At 45.6% G+C, this 20,814-nt stretch overlaps 2 protein-coding genes and 1 long non-coding RNA gene across 8 annotated transcripts in view; 2 read left to right on the forward strand and 1 right to left on the reverse strand.

Annotated features, from left to right (window-relative positions):
* The window catches only part of LOC138304243 (uncharacterized), a 75,882-nt gene extending 70,571 nt beyond the window's left edge, over positions 1–5,311 (forward strand). Inside the window, exon 2 of the long non-coding RNA XR_011205522.1 lies at positions 3,841–5,311. This is a non-coding gene — a long non-coding RNA (uncharacterized lncRNA). The remainder of the gene's footprint in view (positions 1–3,840) is intronic.
* Position 5,312: 1 nt separating this feature from the next.
* On the reverse strand, positions 5,313–13,457 carry LOC138304242 (uncharacterized). Its single transcript, XM_069244136.1, has 2 exons — positions 13,256–13,457; positions 5,313–6,967 (listed from the first exon to the last, which is right to left on the reverse strand). The coding sequence occupies exon 2, from the start codon at positions 6,736–6,738 to the stop codon at positions 5,824–5,826; it is 915 nt and encodes a 304-aa protein (XP_069100237.1). The 5' UTR covers positions 6,739–6,967; positions 13,256–13,457; the 3' UTR covers positions 5,313–5,823.
* Positions 13,458–18,555: 5,098 nt separating this feature from the next.
* The window catches only part of LOC138304244 (gap junction beta-3 protein-like), a 99,837-nt gene continuing 97,578 nt past the window's right edge, over positions 18,556–20,814 (forward strand). The window contains exon 1 of one of the 6 annotated variants that reach the window (XR_011205523.1): positions 18,556–19,231. The gene's annotated coding sequence lies outside the window, so the exon portion shown is untranslated. The remainder of the gene's footprint in view (positions 19,232–20,814) is intronic. The other 5 variants (XR_011205524.1, XM_069244138.1, XM_069244141.1 and 2 more) reach the window with 5 other exon arrangements.

Genomic DNA, 20,814 nt, shown 5'->3' on the forward strand with positions numbered 1-20,814 from the left:
GCGTGAAATTGGCGCCAAAAAAAAATCCCAGGGCCTAGTGGTTTCTGCCCCCCTTGGGGCAGACCGGCCTAATAAAAATAGTCCGATCTGCCCCCAAGGGGTGCAGAAATGGCCTAAAGACAATTTTCCCCCCAGGGGAGCGACCCTTGCCTAAGGGGTCGCTCCGCACATATAAAAAGATATGGCGGGATCCTGTGTTCGCATTCCATTTTTTGGTACATGGTTTGGGCTCCCCCTAGGGTCACTATTGCTTATTGGTATTTGCACTGTTTTTTAACCTTTTCTACGCCTATTGAAATTTACTAGTGTATATAATTAGTGTATTACTTACCTCCAATTGGAGAGTTGCCCTTCTAGTTTTTTGTGGTATTGTGGAACCCAAACCATACTAAAAAAATTTAATGCGAACACAGGACCCCCACCTAGGTAAGTGGAATGTGTAGAGGGGAGCTGGGAGTACTAGAAAACCACAAAGGTAAGTAACCCAGTACCCCCCAGCGACCAGAAAAGCAGGAGTAAATCACTGGAATTTCTGAAAATCACCCAAGAGGAAGGAAAAGAAGAAAAGAAGACACCCAGACAAGACTGCAAGAAACCAGCAGTGGATTCCTGGAGAAGAAGACCTGTGGAGAGAGGGGACCAAGTCCAAAAGTGTCAGTAGAGTCCAGCAGGGGTAGGAGCTACTACCCACCCAGCTGTACTTGCAGGAGTTTGTCGGCAGTGAGGAAGAACAGGTCAGCACTCCAGCCCTGAAGCCGGAGAAGAGTTCCTGATAGATGCAGAAGATGTCCCACACTGGAGTGAAGATTGCAGATGGATGTTGCTGCAGAAATTCCACTAACAAGCCTTGGGAAAGGCAATTTTCCGGTTAGTGGAAACGTGGAGCTGCTGGGGACCACCAAGGCCCAGGAGGACTCAACCCAGGAGGGGGAGTCAGAGGGGACCCTCAGTGACCCAGAGAGTCCACAGGAGCAAAGGCAGAACCCACAGGAGTCTCACAGGATGGGGACACAGAAGGCACCCATGCAGCACTACAGAGAAGGGCCCCACACCGAGGGAGAACCACACAGAGGGCTGTAAATCACAAAAAAGAGTGCTGGGGACTGGAGCTACACGTTGCCTGAAGATCCCTTGGAGGAAATGAAAACAAGCCTTGGCAGCAGCAAGAGGTGCAGTGCACGGGGGTACTGTTCTGTGTGGGAAGTCAAGGGCTTACCTTCACCAAAGTTAGACAGCAGGCAGACAGGACCAAGAGGACTACTCCAAACCACCACCCATGATGCAGGATCTGTGCAGCTCAAGATGAGGCAAGATCCAGCCGACTATCGTTTCAGGAGGTGCCTGTGAATGCAGGGGAGTGACTCCTTCAGTCCAAGGAACAGTCCTTCTTTTTTCTAGTGCAGACTGAAGTCACAGCACCCTCAATGGATGCACGGCCAGTGGAAATTTAGCAATTGTTGGCAGGAGCCCTAGAAACAATGTTACAGAAGAGTTCTTCTTCTTGGAGGCAGCTTGTCAGGTCCTGGCGGTTCCAGTCCCACTTCTTAAGGCCAGAAGTGGAAGTCGAGGTTGCAGAGTAGTCCTGCTGGAATCTTGCAAGCAGAATCAGAGGACCCACCCAAGAGAGAGAGTCCATAACTAGCCCTGAAAGAGGGATTGGTCACCTAGCAAGGTAAGCACCTATCAGGGGGTGGCTCTGACGTAACCTGCCTGGCCTGGCCACTCAGATGCTCCCAGAGTTCCCTGCCAACCTTGGAAACAAAATGGCAGAACCCAGGGACCCTCTAGAGGAGCTCTGAGCACCACCCCTGGGGTGGTGATGGACAGGGGAGTGGTCACTCCCCTTTCCCTTGTCCCGTTTCACACCAGAGCAGGGACGGGGGGTCCCTGAACCAGTGTGGACTGGTTAATGCATGGAGGGCAACAGATGTGCCCTTCAAAGCTTACCAGTGGCTTTGGGACGCTACCCCTCCCAAGCCAGTCACACTTGTTTCCAAAGGGAGAGGGTGTTACCCCGTTATGCCAAAGGAAATCCTTTCTTTTGCGTCCTGGCCGTGGTCAGATCAAGCCCAGGAAGACACTTCTCTAAAGGGTGGCAGCAGCGTGGGCTGCCAGGAAAACCCTGTAAGACTGGTGGTATCAATGCTGGGGGTCCTCTAATGAGCTTCCAGAATGCATGGAATCATACTTCCAATACTTGCAACAGTACTGGACTATGATTCCAACATGTTTGATACCAAAGATGCCCAGGTTTGGAGTTACCATTATTTAGCTCGACATAGGTAGTGACCTATAGCCAGTACTCGGGTAAAAGGGCGGCCCGCACTCACAAACTCCAGGAAAATGGATCTGGAGTTTGTGGTGACACCTCTGCTAGTGCAGGGGTGCCCTCACACACAGGTACCTTCAGTATGCCCTCTGGGCTGAGAAGGCCTACCATAGGGGTGATTTATGGTGACCTGGTGCAATGACCTATAGTAAAAATGGGTGCATGCACCTGTTTCACGCAGACTACAATGGCAGGCCTGCAGAACACTTTGCATGGGCTCCCTATGGGCGGCAGAATATCTGCTGCAGCCCATAGGGATCCCCTGGTACCCCAATGCCCTGGGTACCTGGGTACCTGGGTACCATATACTAGGGACTCACATTAGGGGACCAGTATGCCAATTGTGGGAAGAAAAAGGTACAGTTACCAAAATGTACAGGAGAGAACATAACCACTGGAGTCCTGGTTAGCAGGTTCCCAGTGGACACATTCAAACAAACTGACAACAGGCAGAAAATAGGGGTAACCATGCCAAAAAAGAGGGCACTTTCCTACATGTCTTGTGGGAGTCTCCTATATATGGACACTGGGTCGACAAAACAGCTTTAAAGGGAAAATGTTGGCTTTTTCATTGATGGGAGACTTACATAAATGTAAACCTTGGAATTTACAAACAGTTTTCTAGATCATAAATGTGTATCTTCATTTGAGCCCTTCGTTGACAACCTAATGTGCCTATTGGCTAAGCAACAGTATGCCAAATTCAGAAATTAGACTTTACCGACTAATGGCTTTTGTGTAAAATTGGGCAATAATCTCTGTGATAAGGGTAGATGTCCTGCATGCAAAACAAAGATTGAATTGGTAGCACATTATTGATAATGGTGGCAGTACGCAAAATATGTGCAGAAGAAGTGTATGAAAAACAAATGTGAGGTAGGGTGTTCAAAACAGCACTACAAGGTGTACTTATAAACAATAATCGCCTCTGTTCAATAGATTCTCCTATGGGCTACTTTTGTTGGAAAGAAATGAGTATAGCATATTGACTGAGTAAATGATACTGATGATGTCATTGATGACATCATACGTCATGTCATTTGTGATGCTCTCAATGGTGATTTTATATGACCTCCTAAGTGTTGTTAATGATGATGATGTTTGTGATGTCACATATGATGGCATCGGTGTTCCCATTAATGATTTAATCTGTGCAGTCCTTCCTTTGTATGAGCGCGTTAAAATGAGTTAAAGTTTGCATGGCGAATTTCTGGGGTTTTGAAGTTTTGGATAGTAACCTTAGTATTACCTCAAGTCCAAACAATATACGGCTATGCGCTGAGCCTGCGGATAGCCTTGCAGTGAGGGACATTGCACTACTGACGAGGGTCTCAACAGAACCATCTTTGCAGTCACTCCCAGAGCTTTTGGCGCAACATAAACATGTTTTTAGAGATTAGCATGGGATGAACGGAAGGTTCTAGGGAGTGGGTGTTGCTGGGCAGCAGATTATTGGCACTGCCCTAGACTCTATTTCCCAACTCTAACAATCTCCCCTTCTTTTGTTGCAGGGCGGTCTGGGCGCCCCTGTCCTGGGGTCAGATGGCGAACACCAGGACACCCGCTGCCTCACCTGTTGGCTCACCCTGGAGGGCAACCCCCAGGACGGCCATAGGCTCCAGTGCGGACACTGGCTCTGCTGGCCATGCCTCTACCTGCTACAGGCCTCGGCGGAAGAGTTCTTTGGACCCAACATCTGCTTCCGGTGCCGCGCACCAGTTCATATCCCCCCCAAGATCCCCTCCACCCCACCGGTGACTGGATGGAGTCGACCCCAACTGTGTTTAATGCCTAACCAGAGGGGCAGCCATGAAGAAAAGGTTCCCATCTTGTGCAGTCCAGAAAAGAGACCTGAAATGAAGAAAGTGGGGACTCTCTGGAAGAGAAATGTAACGCAGGACAAAAGTGCCCGAAGGGGTGTTGTGTCGGTGCGGAGGGCCAGGTGCCCCTCGTACTCAAAGCTAGACGAGAGTGAGTCACCCCCCTCTTCACCAGGGCGGCCATGCGAAAGGGTAAAGGGCGTTGACTGCCACGGGCCACGCCTCCGGCTAAGCCTCCAGTTTTTTTAATGGCCGTCTATGATCTCATTGTGGTCATCATCATCCTCATCACCCACCGCCACCATCCAGCATCAACAATGAACATTATCTTTATGGCCTTAGGCCACTCAAGCCAGCGACCACTGGAGTACTTTGGTTCACTAGTTTGTTCCAAAGCAAGAGAGAGCAGCTCCACCCACCACCCCCACATCTTACATGTATATTAGGGGTGCAGAGAAGTGCAGATATTCTCAATTTCAAATTGGAGAAGTGCAGGCACTCAGTACTGAACAGTACCTGCCCAATGAAAGCACTGCTTGAAACTTTTTAAGGTGTGGGGGTGGTAGGTGGAGCTGCACTCTCTTGCTTTGGAATGAACCAGTGAACCTAAGTTCTCCAGTGGTCGCTGGCTTGAGTGGCCTAAGGCCCCAAAGATAATGGCAAGGGAAAACTGGAATGGAAAGCAGCCCCTGCAAAATTTTGAACTGATCTGCCGGAAGTGGGACCTCTAGGTTGGCCCCTCTGTATTGGTTTTCTCAGTGGATGAGAAGTGAAACAACACTAATAAAAAATCCGAACTCTCTCTGACAGCTCTCCCATACCAAGGGGCAGACACACAGGGTGGCAGAAAAGACTGCAAACACTGGCCAGCGGACCGAGACCAGAGACTCATAGGGACAACTAAATGAAGTCTAAATCTTCGGAAAATCACGTGAAAATCTGCAGAAACATTTTCAGACTTCTGCGCGAAAGAAGTAATCCGTGGGCAAAGCTTGATAAATCCGCAGTAACGGCAGTGCAAATGATGATTTCTGATTTTAGTGCAAAAAATAACGAAAATAAGAATTGCATGATCCAGCTACTGTATTTATTTTAATCGTTCCTGCAGGTTTATGAAGCAAGATGTTGTTGGCAGGTCACGAATAAAGAACGACAGGATTCAGTTTGGCAATTAATATGAGCATTTATGAATAACGGCCGGGAGGACAGCACAGCTCTAAGTCTGAAACTGCTCTGAAATTCATCAACTCAAGCAGCCCTTTTTATATACTTTTGCTACCTTGAATGCATCTTATCACTTGTCATGCATTTTGATTTAAGCGCTCACGTGGTACATTGTGCCACTGCTTACGTCAGCATAAAGCCGCATTTCTCATAAGAAAGCATCTAATTACACATTTGCAGAAAAGCGAAGGTTACATATCTGTCACGTGCACATTTATTGATAAACAGCAATACCTTTTATCTCACATTCTAAAGGCTGTCTGTAGCTCCTCCTTTCCTAACTCCAGGCTTGGAACCCTCCCCCGACTGTCTGGCCTCCCTCACACAGCTGCTGACCTTCTAGCATCAAAGCTTATTACGTTCCTGTCCAGAAACTCACTTTCCTCATTAACGTGGATTTGAAATGCGTGCCTTTCCTGTAACTATATTATCGAGTTATGATTCAAGCTTCTAGGCCTTGCTACGTGTAGCTGCTTTGTGGATAACTATGCCTTTGTCTCTCTTCTCTGTCTCCTGCACTGACCTTTTACTTGGATGCCATGAGCACTCGGGCCTGTATTCCTCTCTGAGCACATACGATTCTGCATGTTTTCCTCCCAACTCTTGCATTAGAAAAAATGGGCCTTCTCTTTCCATGTTTTCAGTAACATTCCCCCCTTTAGTTGAACTTTCAACTACTATTCCACCCTCTCTACTACAGTCATTCATCTGGATATATACGTGATCCTCATCCTCCTTTACATCCCTGGCTGCCCTAATAGTAAACATCCCACCTATCTTCTGGCTAACCTTCTTGCAGCATCCTACCACTAACTGAAAGGTACAGAACATTAATAACATCACCAAAAGTATCGGGAATAACCCCTTAATCAGCCCTGATAACCAGGATGGTATCCATGCTAACCATCCTGAAAACCATTCATTGGGGGCACCCCCCTCGTTTGCCATCTTCTTCCGCAAGTTATGTAGAGTCTGTATGGCCTCCATGATTGTTCCATTGTCTGCATCGTTGGCCGGTACATATGTACAGCAGGCCGTTCCGATCTTGGCACAGACCCCACCCTCCATGGCCGTCATCAAGTCTAGCACATACCTATGTTGCATAAGCATCACAGCCCGCATCTCTTCCTTGACTGCATTGAATCCATCTTCAGTTGCATTGATTGTTTTCATCAGTTCCCATAGTGTTATCTGCAGCCAGCGGGCCGTGGCCTTTGTTTGAACAAAGGGAAAGATGCTCCCAAAGAACAATTGGGCATCATTAAACAACCTGTGCTCTTGTGGAACGTCTTCCCAGGTTGTAGTACCCATGTACTCTGCATATCTCTTTTTCCGATGACGCAATAAAGTCGTTGGACGGCTCATGGGGTGATCATATAACTTTGAGATGTCCACCCCTGGAATCACCAGGGAGGGGGTGTGCACAGTTACTAAGGAACAGAGACCTTTCCATCCGGAAGGAAGTCGCGAATACAGCCATTCTCCGCATTGCTAATAATAGTCCATCAGACTGGAGGTGCCCCATTGCATATCAGCATTGTACTCTGTGGTGATGCAATTGATGTTCCTTCCCACGGGGACTGTTCCATTCCCTCTGAAACATGAAAAGAAAACAATTGGTGTTCTGCCTGCTCGGAGAGTTGTTGGTGTTTCCACCCAAGTTAATCTAGATATACTTTCATCCCATATAGCCTGACACTTCTTCTGGGTGCTATTATCAGTCTGATTTCCCTTCCAGAGAGAGAGAGCTCTACATCCAAATGTTGCACCGTGGTACCACTGACCATGAACATACACTGATCCATTTACTCGAAAATATGGTCTTTCCTGACAATCTTGGGGCATGGGTGAAACTGAATAATTCTTGCAGAAAAGTGTAGATCTGGATATTCCCAGGAATCCCTGTTCTATTATTTTATTCTTCCAATTCCTACTTTTATATTTCATCATTCCCGTCTCAGCCATCCTCCCTAATTTCACCACTAATTCTTTGCGATCTGTCAGGACATCTGGTATATCGGCTAATTCCTCCTCATATTGTGTGGTGTTTACTAGAAATGCTCCCTGTCTTATCTGTAAGGGCTGCATTCGTGCTCTCATCCTGCAAAGGTACAAGTGCAATAAACATCGAGTAATATTTGGAAATACTTCTTTTGATGAATACAGCCTATCTGTGTCACTAGCATGTGGAATCAAAGAACAAACGAAACATGATTCATTAGTAGTCTGCATGCCTATCTCTGTCATGTGCTGATACCATACATTGTCTAATAGGCTAGTATGAATATTGTGAGATATATTTTCACATTTATATACTTCTCTCTGTAAGCGCTTAGTATACTGACACATTGCCATGTGTGGACTAAGATACCATTGAAAGGTAATTGCTAACATAACAAAGCATGAACAGAAAAACAAAATCGAAATACATAACTGTCCACTAGTAGTGTTGAGTAGAAGTTCTGATGGCCTCTTTAGGAAGGACGCTGTCCTTCGTCTTTGTCTTTGTCTTGCTGTAAATGTTCCTGTGAAGATGGTGATGTATGACATGAAGCCGGGGACAATCGAACGTCTGATAGGTGTATCCATGGCTTCCTGCCCTCGACCTTCACTGCTGTGGGGGGGGGGAAACATCCTGAACAACTAGGTCTAAACCACTACTTGCCTGAACCCCTACTGCTAAACAACTAAAAAGTCTCTACAACTAAGTACTGAACAACTACTGTCTGAACAACTACTGTGTCTGAATAACAATTGCCTGAACAACTAATGTTAAGGTAAGGTTTTCCTTTTGGTTTTTATGGTTTATTAGTTGTTTAGAATATATATATATATTAGTTGTTCAGGCAATTGTTATTCAGACACAGTAGTTGTTCAGACAGTAGTTGTTCAGTACTTAGTTGTAGAGACTTTTTAGTTGTTTAGCAGTAGTGGTTTAGGCTATAGTTGTTTAGGACCTAGTTGTTCTGTCACATATTCCTGTGGGGGTGCTCTGGGTCACTAAGTAAGGGCCCTCGAACTTGCTGTCTTTCCATCGTCGCACAAAATTGCGGATGCACACTTGCTGGCCCACGGATATTGGACTGGTCTGCTGGGCTGCGTTGGTGCACTTCTCTTGTCGTGCCACCTGTTTAGAGAAGAACTTGACAGACTTCAATAACTAAGATAGATAGCTACTAATTTCCTGTCCTGGGACTTCAGCTGTCTTTTGAGCATCTGTTCGCTGTCGCGCTATTGTTAAGGGAGTTGGCATAGGCCGTCCTGTTCGTAATCATTTCAGATAACTGCGGAATGAACCAGTCTGTCTGTAATGTGGCAAGAAGGTATTCTTTGGCAGTGTGTGCAGGGAGGTGTAGTTGTTCAAGGGCAATATACAGCAGGGCTTGAGGCATCACTGGCTTGCCTGTACTTTCTTGCCTATAGATAAAATCTGTTGGTGACTGTATACACCCTCGCTGCTCCCACAGCTCCCTTTCATAAGGTAGTGCTTGTTCTTGCAATTCGCGTAAATGCAATCGTGCTGTCTCAGTGTATGGGGGTGGTAACTCAGTAGCACTCTGTTGTTTGTTTAACATCATCCCTAACGTGTGTTCGTCTTGTTCACTGAAGTTTGGAGATGTTTTAGCTGCTTCTTTTGCTGCCCAGTCTGCCAATCTTGCTGATTGGTGTGTGCTGCACATTTTATAACTGCTACCTTAGATAGCATTGTTAAGGCTTTTATCAATTGTTCTAATAGATCTTTATGCATTACAGGGGATCCATCAGATTTGAGAAACCCCCTCCTTTCCCACCGGCGAATACTAGAATGCACGGTGGTGGTGACATATGCTGAATCTGAATAAATGGTGACCTCTAGTCCTTCAGCGTGCTGTAGTGCTTCTATCATGGCCACTAACTCCGCAGCTTGTGCTGAGAAATGGGATGGAAGTGGTATCTGGCTCACTATTTGTAAGGTATCAGAGGATCCCTGCTGCTCTACTCTAACAACAGCTGCTCCTGAATGTCGAATCCCAGTCTCCTGTTCTATGAAAGAGGACCCATCAACAAAGAGTAACATACTCCCAGGGATGGGGTCCTCTCTTATCTCGCTCTCTTCCTCTGGGGTGTAAGTAGCACAGTCATGTACCTGCTCATCCTCAGAAACTGGGTAGCAAAGAATGTTGCTGGATTAACTGTGTGACACCGTACCACTTGCAAGGATGGTATTGACAGTATTACTTCGTATCCAGATACTCTCTGAGTTGTAAGAGTGCTTTTGTTTTTCTGTAAAATGGCAAATACTGCATGCTCTACATACAGTGTTAAAGGTGATCCCATCACTATGGTGGCGCTCTTTTGAACTGCAAAGGCTGCTGCTGCCAGAGCTTGTTCACATGGGTAATGTCCTTTCATGACGGGATCTAACAGCCCACTGTAGTAGGCAATTGGTTTGTGCCCCATAGATGTCTTTTGAGTCAGTACTGCTGTCATTGTTATTCCATTACAATGACAAAAGAGGTAGAAAGTTTTTTTGTAATCAGGTGTAGCTAACACTGGAGCATTTGTAATTGCTTCTTTTAGCTCCAGGAAGGCTGTTTCCCTGTCATCGGTCCAGTCTACTTTATTTGCGTTTGCGGGGGACTCTTTTAAGGCAGTGAGAAGTGGTGCAGTTAGGGTGGCATAATCAAATATCCACTGTCTCACATAATTGCAGAGTCATAAAAACTTCTGCATCTGTTTAGTGGTTGTGGGCTTAGACATATTCCTAATACTCTGTACTCTGTCTGGTGTCATCCTCCTCCCATCTTTGGATATTATCTGTCCCAAGTAGTGTACCTCTGTCTGCATGTACTGTAATTTGTTCTTATCCACTTTGTAACCTTTTTCTGCAAGCGTGCAGAGGAGACCAATGGTGTCATCTCTACATATGTCTTCAGTAGCGCTGCAAACCATGATGTCGTCTACGTATTGTAACAATGTACTCCTACACTCTATGTTAGCTAAATCCTTCTTCACTATTCTGTTAAACTAAATAAAAGGGTTGAAAAGACCCTTGTTGGGGCCACGACTTCCTTCCTTCTCTTTTAGTCCACCTTGCCAAATCATTTGAGAAGGGGTAACAATAATAACTACCCTCCTCTTGCTCTATTATCTCTATAGGTGTCAGTTCTGACCTCTTTTTGAATGTTGACGGTCTTTTTGTAACTGAGACACCTCTGGCTGTTATTACTAGTTCTCGTTGAGGGCGCAGACGAAAATTGTATAACCTTCTATTACCTCCTTGCTCATGTGCACCCCTATTAAAACCATTGTTCCATTCCTCATCCTCTTCTGCCCCCCCTATGCCTTCTGAGCCTTCTGGGGGCTCCTCGTATGATGGCGTGTATACACCTCCTTCCCCCCCTCTTCTTCCTCCATCCAGTCCTCTGCTGCCTCTCTTAGTGTCTCTGCAGATGTGTCACCAAGCCTGAGAATAACATGCCCTGTAGTCCATTGTCCCCGAAGGGGGCAAGACTCCTAGATTGTTCTGCCTGTCTCACTGTGTGTTGCAATTCACTTACTAACCTGTCTCTCTCGCTCACCTCTGGGTCAGCTCGAGGGGCTGAAGGGACAGGAGCGGGGATTGCCTCAGATCCCTGGCCTCTAACCTCTCCTCCTTAGGCTCAACCCGAACGGGATCTTGGTACCCTGCAGCTGGCAGGATAGGGTACAACCCATAAGGTGGGGGTTCCCCTAGCGAATTCCCTGGGGACTCTGTTTGAGTTTGTGCCACTTCTTGTATGGGTGTCACTGCCTCTTCAGGTGTGGTAGACTTGTCTCTTTCTTTCTCATGACAGAATACTCGCCATAGTGATAGAATAGCTTCCCTCTTCTGTCTTTTCTTTTTCTTATATGTTGAACGAATGTAAGTTAATGTGTGTTCAACTATATTGTGGTCAAATGTCCCATCTTTTGGCCATGGTTGAGTGTGACCCTCAGTGCCTTTATGCCACTGATTGCAATATTTTAGTATTCTTCCCTTATCTGAAGGGAACGCTTTCATCATATGTTCCAAAGGGGTATCCATGATCCCCATAGGACGAATGTTTTCCTATGCGTACCTCTAGCAGCGTAACTGATGTGCTCCTTTTTTTTCTTTTTTTTTTTTTTTCCTCTGTTATCTTGTGCGTATTTTAACTATGCCACTGTCACTAACTTTATAACAGTATTGTATAAGGTCAGTCCTATTCAGTATTGCCAGACTTCACATATATTGTTGTAAGACCGTATCGGTGGACATCAGCCATGCTTATCGCTAGTCTTTGTAACACTTCTTCTATGGTGATGTCTGGGGCAGGTGAATTTATGGGGGGTCTAAGTGGATTCGTAGCTGAAGCAATGCGTGTTATAACGTTGTCATGTATGTAGATGAGTATTTGTGGTGCTCGGGGGTGCGTTGAGCCATTCATTATTTAAAGTAGTGAAGGTACGATTATCTGTGAGGAATGCATCAAGAAGAGCCTCTAATATAAGGGGTGATTGAGTTATTATTTCAAACCTCGGGGTGTTACATGGGCATGGGGGTTGACCGTGAGCCCACTTAAATACTAGTTTTAGCTCAAGTGTATCTGTTTCTTGCCACAGAGAATTATTAGCCTCACTCATAGGGATTTATTATCAACGTTTACTTGCTTTGGTGTTATTTATTCGGAACTCTTGTGTTTTTATTTTCACTAATTACTGCCCCTTCACAGAACTCTTTAAGGGTGTCTATTGGGATGTCAAAAATATGGCAGAGATCTTGCACCCTCTCCTTTTCACTTATATCTGACTGCGTGACAACTGGAGGGGACACCTGCCACTTCTCTATAACCTGACCTTTATGATTGTAAAACACTGTATTATTTTTATTCTCTTTTTTACTCATTACTCATGAAACGCCTTCACTGGTCCCTATTGCGCTTTGCAGGTTTGCAACCAGGGGTCTGACTGTACTCAGACTCTCACTAATATCTCATCCCTGGTAGCTTCTCCTCAAAGACGCCTTCCAGAGGTTAATAAATCTGGGAATCTGGTGAACCGGGCGTGTGACTCAATCAGAGCAAAATGTGCACACTTGTTACTCGGTCCACTTCACTATTTCCTACTTTAACCCCTCTGTTCTAACCAGAATATCTGTTAGGCATTCCCAAATGAATGTCATTTCCAGGGGCTGCCCCCTAGGTAATGCACTACCGTCGTCCAGGGCTGCCCCCTGGGTAATGCACTGTTGTCATCCAGGGGCTACTCCCCTGGGTGATGCTCTGATGCCGTCCAGGGGCTACCCCCCTGGGTAATGCTCTGATGCCGTCCAGGGGCTACCCCCCTGGGTAATGCTCTGATGCCTTCCAGGGGCTACCCCCCTGGGTAATACTTTGATGCCTTCCAGGGGCTACCCCCCTGGGTAATACTTTGATGTCTTCCAGGGGCTACCCCCCTGGGTAATACTTTGATGCCATCCAGGGGCTACCCCCCTGGGTAATACACAGCTATCATCCAGGGGCTGTCCCCTGGGTAATGCACAACTATCGTCCACGGGCTGCCCCCTGGGTAATGCACTGCTGTCTATTACACCAGCTAGTCGTCTGACCAGGGAATCACAGTGTAATAATACCATACCATCAAAACATTGCTTTAACCCCATGGCTAGTCTTCCGGTCTAACCGGGAAATCACAATTTATTTTTTAGCACAACAGCATAATATTGCATTTAAAACATTTAAACCCCACATAAATCATGCATGCATTTTGTCATATTATAGTTGCCAAAAAGAATCATGTAATTAAAAATAATAAGGAACAAGCCCGACCTCTCTTTACCCCTTTAGGACAGCAACATCTGGAATCCCCGACTGCCTGGTTGAATAGGCAGGTGTAATCTCACCTGTTTATGTTGCGCGCAGTGTTCTATTCAAGCAGTACAGACGGCTTTCCCTTCAGCTGCGTCCGGAGAAGAGAAGGAGGGCTCCTGGCTCGGCTGCGCCAGATGTTGTTGGCAGGTCACGAATAAAGAACGACAGGATTCAGTTTGGCAATTAATATGAGCATTTATAAATAACGGCCGGGAAGACAGCACAGCTCTAAGTCTGAAACTGCTCCCAAATTCATCAACTCAAGCAGCCCTTTTTATATACTTTTGCTACCTTGAATGCATCTTATCACTTGTCATGCATTTTGATTTAAGCGCTCACGTGGTACATTGTGTCACTGCTTACGTCAGCATAAAGCCACATTTCTCATGAGAAAGCATCTAATTACACATTTGCAGAAAAGCGAAGGTTACATATCTGTCACATGCACATTTATTAATAAACAGCAATACCTTTTATCTCACATTCTAAAGGCTGTCTGTAGCTCCTCCTTTCCTAACTCCAGGCTTGGAACCCTCCCCCGACTGTCTGGCCTCCCTCACACAGCTGCTGACCTTCTAGCATCAAAGCTTATTACGTTCCTGTCCAGAAACTCCCTTTCCTCATTAACGTGGATTTGAAATGCGTGCCTTTCCTGTAACTATATTATCGAGTTATGATTCAAGCTTCTAGGCCTTTCTACGTGTAGCTGCTTTGTGGATAACTATGCCTTTGTCTCTCTTCTCTGTCTCCTGCACTGACCTTTTACTTGGATGCCATGAGCACTCGGGCCTGTATTCCTCTCTGAGCACATACGATTCTGCATGTTTTCCTCCCAACTCTTGCATTAGAAAAAATGGGCCTTCTCTTTCCATGTTTTCAGTAACAAAGTTCAGTGAAATACGCCCGGCCTCTGTACCTCTCGAACATACCTCGCCTTAGACACTAATTTGTACAAGTAGGTGCTACTGCCCTGCACTCTTGCATATCTTTCCTCAGCCTCCATCCTTATGCCTTGTGATCTGCTCACTCACAAACCTCGCCTTTGTGTGATACCTGACAGCATGCACCTATTTCCTACCCTCTGTACTAGACTAGTGTCTAGGAGAGAGTGCGACTGAGTGACTCCAGCCAGGCAGCTTCCCTCCACGACTGACTCCACAGTTGCTCGCAACTAACTGGGATTAAGCCCAGCTGCCAGAGAGGTTCATCTCTTGTAAACCTCAGAAAGAAATACATTGTTTACATCTGTATATTTTTTATGTAGCGAACTTGGACTAGAAGGTATTGAATCGCTTTACGCGAGCACCAGGTACATTACACAAGGTCACATTATTGTTATGTTTTTTTTTTTTTTTTTTTGGAAGGCACGCAGGGATTAGGTGATTTGCCCAGAGTCACAGAATGTTGAGGCGAAGCCACCTGGGCTCAACATCCTGATATTCTGGGCAAATCACTTAATCTCCCCGTGTTTACCAAAAATGAATGTGTTTTTGAATAATGTAACTGGCGCTCGTGTAAAGCGTTCTAATCAGTGCTTTAAATGGAAACAAATAAGCGCAGGTGCTCATTACATTGAGCTAGGGGCGTGGCTTGTGGGCGGGGTTAGAGGCAGGTGAGATATGATGATACGAGGATGCTTCTATCTAGTACGCATTTTGCCCATGCATTGCCTTTGATAGTTGTCTCAAAGGTCCCCAGTCCATTGGTTATAACTTGTTTTAGTACAGCTGTGGTGCAGTGTTTTTGCACATTTATGTTATTTTCATGTGCAGATTTATTGTTGTAATCAGTTCTGTTGTGTTCATGGGTCTTATCGGCATCTGGCTCTTTCTGCCGCACAAAACATCCCAAGATTCCCCCAAGTGCAACTTGGCTCTCTTAACAGTAACATACTCTGGAATGAGGACTCAGCCAGTTGTGACTACTGCTGAAATCTGCTGTGAGTTTGGACGTCACAAATTTGCATACTTGTAAACAAAATGTCAGTATTACTGATACAGATAGTGCTTGAGTTTGGCAAACACGAAGCATGAATTGCTATCCGAAAGTAACTTATATGTCTACTGATCCATTCTCTCCAAAGACACACTACAGATTAGCAGGTACTCAAATCAGGCAAAGTATCAGCTGCAAGGCATGCTTCACAGAATATGAATGTAGAGCAACTGCACAGCCCCTGGAAAGCGCAGCCAGTGAGGCACATTGCTTCGTCCCTTTCTCTCTTATGACTCACTTTTTATCATGAAAACACACCTTTCTTTCTTGTTTTTGTCGCTCTCTCTATTCACCATGTCTATCCGTATTCAAATCTCTAGTCTCTCAATTCCTTCACCACTCACTTCTTTTTCTCTCCCATTCTCGTTTTCCTCTCGCTGCCCCACTCGCTATCTCTGTCTCTCTATCTCTTTTTCCTTTAAACCCGCCTCAGCTCCTTCCATCCCTACCCCCCTCACTCTTCACATTCTCTCCCCTTCTTCTCCCTCCTCTCCCGTGGGCAGAAGGACCCACGTTCGGAGAGCTCGCAGTGGCAGATACTGAGCCCTGCAGGGTCCAGCACATGTGCAGAGTCCCGCAGGGTAGAGGTCAGGAGAAGAGCAATGCTTGGTGGAAAGGTCAGTAGACCTCAACCCAACTCACCTGGGCTCGAAAGAGGCCGCTAAGCCATCTTCAGCACGTCATCAATGTTCCAGCAGGGGGCGGGATTTCCAGGGGCAATTGAGTCCGTGGAACGACAGTCAGACCCCAGTGAAAATGGACCTAATTACTTTGGTTCAAAGTGGCCACTCATGCTCAGTGCCTCTCCCCTCCCACTCATTCAAACTGCACACATCAGTTTTGCCCCGGGCAGCCAGTGTCCCATAAAAAGACGACCCAGCATGGAGGCCTGGCATGGGGCTGGTGAGGACAGTGAGAGCTTCCATCTGGGTGGGGATGGAGCAGAGGCCCAATTGCCCCTGCAGCAGGCCTCCAGCAGACAATTCAGGCCCCATCGGGCGCTCGCAACAGATACATGATGCACACAGGAAGCCCGTCGCTCAGTGCCCACCTTATCATTCTGACCCCGAGTATCGGTACTCTCCTTAGGAGTGGAGAAGTGCCGGTACTCAGCTCGGTAAAAATAAGAAGTGCCGGTACTCAGTACCTGTGAGGACCGGCCCATTTAAAGAACTGGTTCTTATACCTTCCGGTTGAGTTCCTGTTATATAAAACAAAAAAAACAAAAAACTCTGGTCGTGACGCCACATTCTGGATAGGGGCGGGGGATCTTTTAGTGGGTGAGGGAGGTGATCTCACCCAGACTCATATATCCTTACTAATGTCTCTACCCCCCCCCCCCCCGCCCACACACTGTTGTAGTATGCCAGCACCTTCTATCGGTGCGGCAGGTGCAGATGCACCGGTGCACAGTGAAACCTGATTATTGCTGTATTTCACATTTCAGGCAACAGTCAGGGGAACGTTTCCTTCTTTGCACTAGGGCTCATGACACATTGGCTACGCCTTTGAATGCCAACTGTAGTCTTTGGAGAACTTACGCAACCAAAGAAGAGTGTTGCCTGTAAAGCGAGTTTAAAACCATAAATCAACTGGATTCCAGTCGATTTCATTTGCGATTAAAAATGTGTGCTTTAAACAATAGATGTATGTATAATTGTGTGATACAAACGAGCATACGTTTTTAAAGGCAATACAAGCCGTGCAATTAAAGACATTTGCAATTTTTTACACCTTAAATTGTCAAACTATTTCCTTTTTATGGTTGATGGGCTAGAAGCGTAGACACATCTTTAGAAACATTTGTCGTTTTTTCATGGGTTCACCATTTAAAAACGTTTGCAATTCATCGGCATATTCGGCAGATCAAGAGTGGCACGGATTTCCTTGGGTACATAAACCCCTTCCCCCCCCCCCCCCGGGGATGGGGCGCTTCTGACACCTCTGGCCACACCTTTTTTCTTCGTGACGTGTGAACATCTCACCCAGGTGACAGCAGGATGCGGAAGGCTCCCGCACCTGTTGAAACTAATGTCTCCGCATGCACAAGAAAGACCCGCCCACTCCTTGTTTCATTGACTTCTTTGGGTGGCGTGTATTAGGATCCAAGGAGATGGGCAGGTGGCCAAAAAAAACTCCATGGTTAGCTAATAGATCAGTTAATTGGGCACTGAGGACTTGAAAATAAGAAAGCTACAGTTCCAGTTTGGGGCTGACTTGGTGTCTCAGTATCTGAAGAGCTGAAGCGGCACTATTTTATCACCCTGGACAGAGACTGGTTGCTGGTCACAGGAACTTTTAGGGCTGATTCTGTTATTAGCTGGAAACGCAGCAGCATTTGTTGACATTTCCAAAGCTTTCAGCAGAACATTAATCAATGACATACACAAAGTACCTAACAACACAAATCAAATTTTCACAGAGTACATCACAACAAAGCAGACACAATTCACCACTTGTACATTCCCACAATGCTGCACAAAACAAGGCAACACAAAAAAGTCAACAGAATACATCACCACAGTAAGGTGCCACACAACAAATGTGCTTAAACATTCTTGACACACAGTGCCACCTTCTGGATCCTGTTTTAATTGAAGGTGGTAAAAGCAAACACTGCCTTAATTTACCACCAGAGAAATGTTTTATACATTCACCACTAGTCCCAACAAAAAGGCCAGGAGTTTGAAACACTGCAGAAAGGGGGCCCACTGCAGAAAGGAAATCCCTCGCCACCGGCTTTGCAGGCGGCAATATTCTTATTCATGAACGAGTTACCGATCAGTGCAGTCCTTAAAGACAGAAGCACTGGAGAGGCCTGGTTGGTGGTACCTTGCAAGTCTTTTAGCATTACATGCCATGACAACAACAGGCATCATATCAGCATTACATTAATCCAGTGCTGCAACAGATAGAATCCCATAACATAAGAAAACTCGTCACCATACCAGGGCATAACCTAATATAATCACTCAATATAACACAAAGACGACTATCATGTCAGCGCGTATAACTTATCAAATTAATCTAAAATAACAAATCATGCAGTCGTGACCTTACTTGCTAAATAAAGTAACATACCTTGTTACCAAAAGAAACACAACACTCACATTACCATAAAGAAGCGTATTTATTTAAATTAACATAATAACAGGGTTTGACATAGAATGAACGTTAAATAATAAAAACATGGCGTGGCATATTATGTAAACGGTATTTAGCATACGTGGAACAAATGCTAAATAACAAAACACAGTACAGCATAATATGTTAACATAACATTTAATATGCTACATGACGTTATATCTTAACCTGACATAACATGCACAGAGTACACTTTCAGCATATTACAACGTGCCATAGTTCAACGCACCACACATAGCTCAATCTCCGTATTACCAGATTCACTTTCAAGGCCAGGCATAAGAACTCTTGGACTACTATTCCCAGAATGCAATAACAGTGCGTTAAACCAAGGGTGGCGTGAACGTACTGGAGTTGGGTGCGGCAGATAAGGTTTCCTCGAAGGGTTGGCCGTCTGCTTAACCCGCAGGCTAGTGTCAGCTATGGGTGAGGTATGCATCGCCTCTCGCTGTCTCCACGCCCCTACCTGGTGCAACAGGACTTTCCAGTATAGAAATTACATCGCGAGGCGGGGAAAGAATGAGAGCGGGAGCAGGACTGCTGTACACACAGAGCACTCACGACTTTCTGCCCGTCTGTATAAAGATAGAACTGCTTCCTCTATATCCCAGGACTGCCCAAGCGAGCTCGAATTCCCTCTGCCCGCCTGTCGCACAAGGATTCTCCAGATTAACCCCCGACTCTTCGCCATCCATCCTGCCACAGCCTCCGTCAGTCCATCAGCACCAGCCTTGCAAGGGTAACCTGAAATCCGTCCATTCCTACTATCCGTCCACCCTCGCTCCCGGTGCTCACCACACAGTCGCAGTCTTGGGCCCATTTTGGATTCTCTCTTGCTGAGGTACCGAACGGAAGTGAGTAGATCTGTGGTGAGTGGGGGCAGGGGCAGTGGGCCTGAATAACAGAGTTTGGTGTGAATTACTCTTGTAGTACTGGCTTACTCATGGAATTCATTACTTCTCCAAAAATAAGTAGCACTCGAACTTTATGAGGTAGCAGTGCCATAAAGCTACAATTAAAGTAAGCATTTACACACCTCTGCCAAGGACAATACACATGCACGCTTATACACAAGAATACAAAAATATCTTGCGTTAAAGAGTGAAACAAATCATCCAACCACTTAATATACAGTATAGCGCATAAAAGCTCGTCTGTTCGACGGTGGGGAGGGAGTTAGTAATAGATAAACCTTGATAATAACGATCACGTGATATTAAGAACCCATAGACAATTGGTTCAGCAAGCAAATTCCTACGATTACCTAGATCACAAGTGTTACAGTGTCAGGAGTATATCCATATTTTAAAACAGGTATGAATAATTGTCAGCCATGTTATCCGAAAACGAGGTCTAAATTACAGTGTTACAATAGCATGCATTTGCTGGTGGCAAGATATCGTTTAAAATTAGTTACGGTCTAGAAGAAAATAAGGAGGAGCTGAACCTGATCATAAATAAAACCCTTTTTGGATCAAAATATTCAAATGTCAACCCTTCAGGCACAGCATTGCTATGTTTGTGTTTGGCCTACTATAGCTTTCCCCCTTATTAGCCACATCCTGCCCAAAAATGTAGCTACTGCACAGGCATAAGATGGTCTCGGATCTGTTCGTAGTATTCTACATTTCCTCCTCCTTCAATGTACCCAGCTGCCTGCCGATTGGTTTGATCCAAGCATGCCATGGATGTTTATCAGCAACGCAAGCCAACATAACATGGGGTAGAGTTTAGACATATCTTCACAAGGACGGTTAGAAGTGCGGCAACAAGAGCTTTTCTGCCTCGCAATTCAGACGATTGATATGGAATTTACCTCGGTGCAACTTTATTTTGGATGCAACATAGAACTTAAGGTTGCTCAATGGCCCTGTTTGGATATTTCGCTACTAAACTAATTAATTTTATTAAGCCCTGATGAAGTCCTTAAGAGATTAACTTCTCATGGGATGAAACACGTGTTGGCTGTTCTGTACTATACTTATGGAGAGTTCCAGACATTGAGAATAAAATCTGGACTCTGAGATGAACATGAGTCGGTGATTGATTGACTAAGAAGACTGGATACATCAATAACTCCTAATTAGGAATATCATGAGTGCTCTGACACCTGTTCTTTTTCTGTGTGTTTGCCTTGAAACATGGGAGGACTAAGGGAGATCCTCTTGTCATGAGCACCATACCATAAACTTATTGGACTATTACTGGATTGGACTTACTGTGAGCGCCCAAATCCTATGAATATCTTCCCTGTTGGCATTGTTTTGTTTTAGCTATTCATTCTCTCTTTAGATGGTTGACACTCGCTGGCGGGCGATTCCCAAAGAACTGGCAAACTCAGTGAGTTCAGCAGTTTCTTGATATTTTAAAGCCAATTTAATTAATTAAATCTGTCCAGTTTTACTATCACCCGGAGGGCCTCAGCCTAGTCGTATAATTCTGGTGTGGGTCT

This window comes from Pleurodeles waltl, chromosome 7, assembly GCF_031143425.1.
Source record: "Pleurodeles waltl isolate 20211129_DDA chromosome 7, aPleWal1.hap1.20221129, whole genome shotgun sequence".
Taxonomy (NCBI): domain Eukaryota; kingdom Metazoa; phylum Chordata; class Amphibia; order Caudata; family Salamandridae; genus Pleurodeles; species Pleurodeles waltl.

What these genes read in the sequence shown, in the direction of transcription:
- LOC138304242 (XM_069244136.1), bottom strand. Translation starts at nt 6,738, where the DNA reads ATGAGCCGTCCAACGACTTTATTGCGTCATCGGAAAAAGAGATATGCA.